The following is a 9,857-nucleotide window of genomic DNA, read 5'->3' as shown; positions in this document are numbered from 1 at the left end:
CCATACTAGAAAATTGATAGGTCAAACAAGGTTGGAATATCAATAGGATGCAGGTCTCCCATTATTAGCACGGCGATCTAATTAATTGAGCTAATAGGCAATCTTTCAATAAACTCTTCTATTTTGCTTACCTTTGTCGCGTAGCATCAACCCAAAAAACACTAAAAAAAAATTACAAATCCTAGACTAGAACATATCGCTAGGCAGAACAAAGATATCAATAAAAGATAAAACAAAATGTCTCATTTTTTAGTTAAATTTAAGAGCTTAATTTGAAAGCCATTAAAATGATCATTTTTAATGGGTTTATAATTTTAAGTCTCCATGGTAGCTGCTCTCTAATTACCATCAAATGCAAATTTGAAATTTGATAATCATAATTACTCTCATAACCATAACCTGCTGTATTATTTCAACCTCCAATAATTTATCCCAACTAGGGACTATTGCAACTGGGCTCATTCTAGTCAATGTAATTGTACATGCTGCAAACTTCTACACTACACATGACTACTCATGATTCAAGCAAATGCCACGACAAGATTGTCTTCAGATCATGCATAATAAATAAATTATGCAACAGTTGATCAACATCCCTTCCTGCCTGCATAAAAATTATTCATGCATCCTCAGGCTACAACAAATGCACTAGACGAACCTGTGAAATGTCGAATCGATCCAAAGAGACTTTTTGCTGCACCAAAATGTCTGATTCTGTAGACACCCGAAACTGCAGACTGTGGTATTCTCCACTCTATGGTTGCATAACTTTGAGTACTATATCGAAAAGGTCTCAACCACTTGAAGAACAAGCAGAAATCGTCGTCATCATAAACTGGAACCCAGGTATCCTTCTTCTGGAGAATCTCGACAAGAGCAAATGTACCTTCAGTCATCAAATCATTTCGAGGGCATCCCGACCAGAAGGTTACTGTCACCAGGTTACCTCTCTTGAAGGTGGAGTTAAGGGGAACATCAGATTTTACATCCCCGAAACTCACTCCAAGTGGGGTCGCATCCATGATAACTGGTGGAAGCAGACTTATTTGCCTAGAAAGGAGATCAGGGGGCTGCGGCCCTGGCTCAACAGGTCTGCCATCAATGAGAGACTGAGCGAGCTTCTTGAACTCTTGTATGTAGGCATCCAATGTGTGAGGGCCATACAATGTCGAGGCACCCTGGGGACCACGATATAAGTTGCCAAAATAAATTAAAGCTTATTCTAATTTGATCCCAAAACTTTCGGAACGTCTATTTTAGTCAATATTATTTTCGTCCTTGTACGTTCAAGACGTTATTTTTTGTACTTTCAACTTTGATTCATTTTAGCCTCTATATTTTCAAAATATTCGTTTTGGTCCCTGTACTCTTAAAAAGTCACCATTTTGGTTCCGATACTTTATTTTTAATTTCATTTTTTCTATTACAATTTCAATACGACACTACAGTCAATATATTTTTTCAAATGTAACCAGGATTTTATGTTTAAGGGTTTCTGTTATGTGTAAAACTTGTGTTAAAATTTTACAAATATGGATCAAAATGGTCCATTTTTAAAAATACAAGGACAAAAACGAACATTTGGAAAGTACGGGGACTAAATTGAACTAAAGTTGAAAGTACAGAGACTAAAATGAATATTTTAAAAGTATAGAGACCAAAATGAACCAAAGCCAAAAGTATAGTAACCAAAATAGTATTTTAACCAAAAAAATAATTGTTTTGATTTTTGTCATTATTCTACCAACAGATAGATGATGAAATTTCAAATATATATATTAACATGTTGACACAAGCATGCATTGAAGTCATATAGGCTAGTTGAAGTGGGTATTGGAGGAGGCAAAAATTGGTAGCAGAATAACAACAAGAACTTTTTTTTTTAAACAACTGGGAGTTGGAGTTTTGCTCTCCTATATCTAGGGGTACCTGTGCCCACCCTAAGACCCAGACCTAAAGACATCAAAAGTTTTTGATATTTCACTAGAAGATTCGAACTTGAAACTTCTAAGCCAGTATGATCAAGTGACCCTAAGCCCTTACTAACTAGACTGCTGTTACGGCTAAGGGTAAGAACTAAAAAGGGTTACTTTTTTAAAAAAGTCAAGAACTAATGTACACCTTAAAAGTTCATGGACCGAAACAGAATAGACCTAAAAGTTCTTAAATCCAAAATAAAAATGGAACTGTGATACTGATAACAGGAATACAAAAGCCTAAAACACCAATTCACTAACCTCGTATCTCTGCATCTCATATTCTTCAAAGGTGGTGACATATTGAGAGTAGGTATTAGTCAGGCCTGCTATAACAATGTGAACGTTGCCATTGAACTCTCTCTTGGCTCCGGTAGTTAACACTGTTTTTACAGCATTCCGAAGCCGTCTCCCAGCCATTGTTGTGAATTCTATATAAAGATTTTCAAAAATTTAAGCACATTAGTCTAAATTAAAGAAGGGCAATGTCTGGAAGTATCAGCAGAAGGAATGGCCAAAATCATACATAAGCTATCACTATCTTCTGTAAAGAAAAAATAAATATATTAATGTAACTCAAGTTCAAATTAGTAAATGGTCATTTGACCTCTTCATCTCAAACTCAAATAGCAAAAAGGAAGCACAGATTGTTCCAGAATACCAAAATGGAAACTTTACAAACATTTTATGTAGAACATAAACTGATTTTTTAAGTCGGTTTAACGCATAAAAGAAACAAAGTGAAAGTGCAGTATTGCACATTTTTGTTTTAATTAGTTCTTGTTATAAGGTAATTCTTTTGTCTTTTGATAAGACAGCAGCAACTATTAAGTGGGAAAAACAACAAAAGAAGAAAAGAAAACAAGAAACATCTATATGCACTGACATGAATACGCACTACATGTAATGAAAACAATTATGCAGTGACAAGACTTAACCACTCTGGTTAACTTGAAGTCAATAAGGCTATACCAAACGCACTTTTACCATGACTAACAGTTACAGTACTTTTCAAACTCATCATATTTGGAAGTGAGTTATAAATGCTTTAGAAGAAAGTAAAAAGCACTTGAAGGCCTTTGTGAGGAAGCAATTGTAGAATACTTTTTGGCCAAATAGATTGTCCAGGAAGCACCCCATCTTTAGGAGTTTCATTTTTTGAGCGCGTAGAAATAAACATCAAAGTGTTTCTAAGCATTTTTTATTAGAGAGCCTATAATCAAAGTATTTCTTAAAATACTTATTTTAAAAGTCATCGAGCATATTATAGATTCTTATCTTGCCTCCCCGTTTAAAATAATCATTTCCAACTGAATTTCATATATTGAAGCCCCACCTATCTTTGTCTCCAACTGAGGTCACATCAAAGACTAAATGGGACTTATAATCATGGATTTGTCAACAATCTCATCGAAAGTGGATTTAGTCCTTCCTTCCACCTAGATTTACTAATTAATTATAAAATGAACTTAACTTTAAGATAATCAGCTGCAGACATAAGGGTCAACTCAGCAACAAAGACAGATATGGATAAATAACAAGGGAAGTTACTACCTCCAGGTACACCAAGAATGACAAGCTGCCCAATGCGGAGAATTTGAATTGGAAGTATTGAAGGCTGTAAAGTTATTTGAGAAAGAAAGATGTAAGTAAAACTTATCGAAAACCTCGATTGACGAGCAGAGAGGCAGAAAAGCATGGATTTGAGGAAGTTTACACATTGACATAGACAACGTAGTACTACTCAACTATATCAACTTGAATTACTAAAAAGAATGTAGTCTCCAGAATAGTAAAAAAAAAATAGAGGTAAAACCTGTATTAATGATAGATTATATGCAATGAAATAAAAATAAATGATTACTCCATTAAGTATTCTCCAAGCTTGAATATCACTTTACAAAATGCATTTTAGAAACCATGCAACTGGTAAGCGATAATTTTAGAAGTAAAATAATTGCAATCTAATTCCGTAGCTGTTTCCTTCTTTACTAAGAGGTGGGAGGCAGTTTTATCGAATAAAATAATTGTCAAAACAATGCTTACATCATCGAAGAGTTTAGATAACTAAGTAGTTGCAGAATTCTCTTAAATTAAAGATAACCTACCATTTTTTCCTCAAAAAAAAAAAAAAAAAAAAAAAGGAAGAAGGTAACCTACCATTTTAAAAAATCAAATAATAGTTAATAAACAAATTGTTTTAAAAAATAATTGCTACCAAGGAAAACCACTTACAGCCCAGTCATATGGTGCCTTCATCTCGCCAGTGTCAAGCAGAATGGGCTTTGGACTTTGACAAGTAACTTGTTGTTCGCCTGGTGCTCTGAGTAAATTGCGTACCAATTTCCAAAAAGGGTTGCCCTTGAATAATTAAAAAAAGAAAAGAAAATGAAATATCTCAGTAATTGGGACCAGCAATTGGCAGTAAAGAAAAATAAAAATATATGTACTAGCGACACCATACGAACTGCAGTATTGGCATTATACTACCTTGTCATCTCCTTGCTTAAAATCAAATGCTCCAGGTCCATCAGTTGTCCCAGCAGCAAATGCAAATCCCATAGCTGCAGGACATGTTTTTACCACCTCAGTGGCTCCTCCCTGTTTAAGAAGAGACACTTCAAGCTGGGAGAAGTCTACATAAGAGTGACGATAATCCACTTTTCCTGTTAGCTTTTCTGATGCTTTGTTGAATAAATCCACGGCTTTTCGGAATTGCCTCTCACCAATAATACGTGCACTTTCAAACTCATCAGGGTAGCTGTAAAGTTAAAGAACACAACAACTTGGTTCAAACGGTATACAGATGATCGATTCTTCTCGCAGAAGAAAACTGCAAAATCTTAAATATGGAGAGAAATGTACCCTGGTCCACGTCCATAACATAGCTCATTTTTTCCACCACATGTACTGTGATTAAAGTCACATGGCAGTCCGGTGTCTATGCAGAATGCCCCAAGAACATTTGGGCTAACATCACCACAGTTAGATTGACAAAAAGCAGATACAAACTGAGGCCTATCGGCCTGCCTGAGAACATTTCTAACACGCCTTGCAACACTTAGAATCCTGGTTGCTGGTCTACCAGGCCGTGACTGAAAAGATGCAGCACGTTCCAACAACTCCTGCTCTGAAATATAATATAATCAGGATAATAAAACTTGTCTAAAAACACAATTTATAGAAAAACATGGTTATATTCAACAAACGTTAATTCTCATGGACATGGATGAAATAAAATAGGTTAAATTACAAGTTTCGTATATGAACTTTGAAGGTTATGTCTAATAAATCTTTGAACTATAAAAGTAATCTAACAGGACTCTTAACTTTTACCGTTATGTATCTTGGTTTCCTAAACTTCAAAGTTTAATAGATCCTTAAACTTTCAATTTCGTGTCTAATAGGACACTGAACCGAAAAAATGTCTCACTAGTCAAGGATTTATTACACAATATTGAAAGTTCAGGGCCTACTAGATATACATTAAAGGTTCGAACTATTTTGATAGGTTTTAAGTTCAGGATCTAATAGACACAACATTTAAAGTTTAGAGATTTATTAGACATTTTTAAAATTAAGAGACGTAGTAGATACAACCTTGAAAGTTCAAAGACCAAACTTATAATTTAATCAACAAATAGTAACACAATTTCTCAATATCAGTTGTTGGAATATCCAACAAGTAAATGAGAGTCAATGTCAACACCTCATAAATTTGGATTGCACTGAGCCTGAATTCAATATAAATGATGAACTGGTAAATATTATTACGTTTCACTTGCATGAGAAAGTAATGTTTTCCGAAGATATAGTGACCATTTAAGCAAACTTATACAGATCTATTTTCTAACCGAGAACTTTGAATCTTTGAACATCTCTCTTTCTTTTCATGTATATTAATGAAAATTTTGCTTCTTGTTAAAAAAATAAATAAATAAAGAAAAACATCGAGAACTTTGAAACTTACTGTTTTTATATGCTTCGGGAATAATGTTTGAGACTCTGCGCGGAATACTATCAGCTACAGACTGACCAGGGTGCAAGCTTCCAATACCCTTCTGATCAAACCAATCTTCCATAAATCTTGCAGCAGCACCCTTGTTATCACCACTTATTAATGAGTTTGTACGACTCATCGAAGTTCCATGAGTTGCAAACCAATTGAAGCTGCCCACAGGACCCCATTCATCATCTACAAACTTCAAAAGCGTCATTTCTTTGTCAACGTCATATTTGTATCTACTACGCTCTGAGGCAGGGTTATTTAGGTAAGCACTTGGGCTGCGGTTCACGCCAGCATCTATGAGTTCTCCTGTAACAATATTAATTATATTCCAAAAAGTTAAAAGTGTAAGTAACAAGTCTCTTAAGTTTTTCCACAATTGAAGTTGTTCACTAATCACTACAGTGTAGTTGACAGGCTCTCACTCAGAATAATCTGATTTACTAGTTGACATGCACATGCTGGTGATCATACAAGTGCAATTATGATAAAGCTAACAAGATAAAGGACAGAAGGTTTCTAAGAATTATGTTATGACCGCTCATTAATATAGACATGCTTAAATTAATCAAACAAAATCTATGCTTGATTATAAATAATTTGTCAATGCATAACTATGCATTCCAATCAATGATATGAACTAAACAAATCTTTTCATTTCAAAATAAAAATTTTGTAAGATCAAGAAAGAGCTATAGAATCCATCTTCAGCGGGAAACTGAACTAACGTCTGAATACTTAAATGCAGTCATTAATAAGCCCTACTTCACTACAGACTTTACATAAGAGCATTTTAAATTTTGAACTGTAATTTACATCATCATTTATATGATTGTAAACGACATCAATAAATTAAAGTGAAAATGCAACCTCAAAAAACAGGGGAGGAGTCCAGGAGAGGATAAATTATACACCAAAAAATAAGTTATGATTTTGGCATCCTATGCATTATTACCTGTATTTATTAAAACCGATCCTGGCAACAGATTTTCGTGAGCTTGTATGATGCTTTTCTCAATACCATCCACTAAGACATCAAATGACTGGCGCACAAATCCAAGTGATGTCACGATATACACAACATACTGGAGATAACCACCAGGCCCAGCATGGGTATGGATTCCACTAATAGCAACATTCTTTTCAGTGTATAAGTCCCCATACCTACAAATGTTATGATGAATAGTTTAGTCTAAATAGTATATATTTTTATGATAATATAGCTCCACCCTTTTGTCCCACGACCTTTGCCAACATAGAAATTTATGCATCATAAGAAAAGATGCTCAATAACATATAAACTGAGTTAGAACTTATAACTCGAAGAAACATATTCAGTTGCTAAGAAATCGTGATCAAAGAAGACGAAGAAGAATAAATGTAGCAAGTACCTTGCCTTCAATCTCTCAAGCACCTTGATTGTCACGAGCTGTGAGGCCATACAGGCATCAAGATTTACAAATACAACCCGGTTACCTTGAGGCTCTGCAACAATGAATGCACGAGCTCGCAATCTAAAGTGAACTCCAGATGCAATTTGTTCTATATTTGCATATCCCATCATATTGACATCCGCTGCTGGTCCAGTGATGTCATAGCTTCCAAGACCAATCAGATACTTGGATTCTGAGAGTACTCTTCCATTACTTTGTAAAAGTACTAACATACAAATCCACAACCAGAGAGTTGCCAATGATCTCCCAACGGTAAGATCAACTAGAGAAGATAGCCCCATCACACTCTACCAAATAGATTGATCAGCCCTTAATCCGCTCTTCTGATCATCCTTCACAACATGTATATTAAAGGTTATTTCATAATCGCACTCAAAGTCCACAATAAGCCTCTTCCAACAAATGAAAAGAAAAAAGAAAAGTAACAACAGGAACAACAAACCTATGGACTCCTGGATAGAAACGGAAAGGAAATGGAAAGGTAAATAAAAGTAAGCAGATATATTGAATGTGATTAAAAGTTTGTCTGTTCTTTCTAATCCTTTCATTTAGCACTAAAACACTATGCACATTTCCTTGTACGCTTACAAATCTTCAGCTCTTAAAGAGCCATCAAGGAGTCATGGAAAACGAATACAAGACGGACAATATAGAGACTCGAGAAGTGGAATACCTTTCAATTGAAGGTATGAGTTTGTTGTGGTTATTTAAAACAATAACCACAACAAACTCTCAAACATTTACAATCAAAACGAACTATCAACAGCACAACAAGTAATGCGCCATGGCCATTACTCCAGAGTTTACCTTCTCAATCCAATCGGCAACGGATCAGCATTACAAACTCAGATTCAACTAAAAAATCAAAGAGACAACAAATTGCAATAAACCCAACAAAATCCAATAACTCCACATCAAACCCAGAAGCTAAAACCCAGTGAGAGCAGAAATTTCAGTACCTTAAAAGGCAGTGGAAGAGAGCGAAAAAGAAGTTCTCAACGCCACGAAAGAAATGATAAAGGCGAGGTCTGCACGCTAAGGTTTTAAGTGGAGTGGGAATGAAGGAAGCAGAGCAGAGGGGGGGAAAGCACGATCAATTTCAATGGTGGGGTGTGAAAACGAATCAATTAGTGAAGAGAAAATGTCAGAAGAAACGGAGACGGACCCCACGAGAGATTTCACATTGAACAACTACAAGCAATGCTGACGGTTAAGAAGAATCTGTAGGATCGAGATTGTCGCACTGGGCATGGGTTGTTCGTTAGAGGGATTTAGTAAAAATAACCCCAAAAAAGGAAAATAAATAAAAAAATAAAACCAGTGATTTTTGTATAATTATTTTAAGGTTTGGCTTCATAATTTTTCAAGTAATTTTTATATAATTAAAAAGTGATTATGGTTAATATTTGAAGTTTACGAATTTGACAAAAAAAAAATTATAGATAGAAAGAAGCTAGAGAGAAATAAAAATTTGAGAGAATTTTTATAAAGTGATACAAATTTTAGAAAAAATAAATAAACTTATGCGTTTAAAAATAAAAAATAGATGGGACTAAGAATTTTGATATGGATTACAATTTTTTTTTTTTAATATTCGTGAGTGTCTAAACCAACCTGCAAGGATATGGAAAATAAATAAGAATTGATTATTAAAGTAGGTAGTCGTCGTGGGTTTCAATTCATTCTCACTCAATTTACCTTAGTCGTTTTGGACCAATGATTTTTTTTAGATTATAAGAAAATTTAAGGTGATAAAATTTAGAGGAATCGTACTAAAGTCCTGGAAAACAAAATTTTAAGAAATTACTTATTTTTTAAAATTTAAGGTGAAATAGAAGACCAAATTTGAAATTTAAAATCATAACCATTTTAAAAACTAATTTATTATTATTATTATTATTATTATTTTAACTAAAAAATCATTTGGAGAATCACCTTTCAAATGATTATTTGCTTTTTTTTAATAATCATTTATGAACTAGTGATAGTAAAGTTAGTCTAGTCATGTTCAAATCACTTTCAAGCATATCTTAAGAATAACTCTTTCTGATTTGATGTGATTTTATTAGATCTGTATTAAAAAATATATATATTGGATTAACGTCAAATGCCAACCTCTATATGGCTTATAGTTAATTGTTTCAATCTCCTTCATTTCCAATCCTACTGAAAAAAAAATGTTAAGTAAGATTAGGAGTTCAACATCGTATCATAAAACAAAATTCACAAAATATAGAAAAATATCAACAAAATATCACTAATATGTACATAATTATTAACTTATTTGAAAATGGTGAATGGTTCATGAATTGTTTATTTTTATAATTTTTTCAAAAATATCTATCAACATCGACATTTCATATATTTTTATCTACATTTTCATAAAATTGAAATCTGGACATTTCCGTCAACATCAATATT

At 33.8% G+C, this 9,857-nt stretch overlaps 1 protein-coding gene across 1 annotated transcript; it reads right to left on the bottom strand.

Annotated features, from left to right (window-relative positions):
* Positions 1–380: 380 nt before the first annotated feature.
* LOC111018960 (neutral ceramidase 2) lies at positions 381–8,677 on the bottom strand. The gene is made up of 10 exons (XM_022295231.2): positions 8,396–8,677; positions 7,374–7,768; positions 6,938–7,146; positions 5,947–6,291; positions 4,842–5,106; positions 4,467–4,737; positions 4,212–4,337; positions 3,531–3,594; positions 2,238–2,407; positions 381–1,178 (listed from the first exon to the last, which is right to left on the bottom strand). Exons 2-10 carry the CDS (start codon positions 7,715–7,717, stop codon positions 630–632), a joined length of 2,343 nt encoding a protein of 780 aa, XP_022150923.1. The 5' UTR covers positions 7,718–7,768; positions 8,396–8,677; the 3' UTR covers positions 381–629.
* Positions 8,678–9,857: the final 1,180 nt, after the last annotated feature.

This window comes from Momordica charantia (genome assembly GCF_013281855.1).
Source record: "Momordica charantia cultivar OHB3-1 chromosome 3 unlocalized genomic scaffold, Mcharantia_2.0 BLBB01000003.1, whole genome shotgun sequence".
Lineage (NCBI taxonomy): Eukaryota > Viridiplantae > Streptophyta > Magnoliopsida > Cucurbitales > Cucurbitaceae > Momordica > Momordica charantia.
This window is presented reverse-complemented; position numbering and strand designations above follow the sequence as displayed.

Coding starts and splice junctions, on each gene's coding strand:
- LOC111018960 (XM_022295231.2), bottom strand. CDS start 7,717: ATGGGGCTATCTTCTCTAGTTGATCTTACCGTTGGGAGATCATTGGCA. Junction 5,107..5,946: donor TCCCGAAGCATATAAAAACA/GTAAGTTTCAAA, acceptor ATTATATTTCAG/AGCAGGAGTTGTTGGAACGT. Junction 2,408..3,530: donor CATTCTTGGTGTACCTGGAG/GTAGTAACTTCC, acceptor ATCTTTATATAG/AATTCACAACAATGGCTGGG.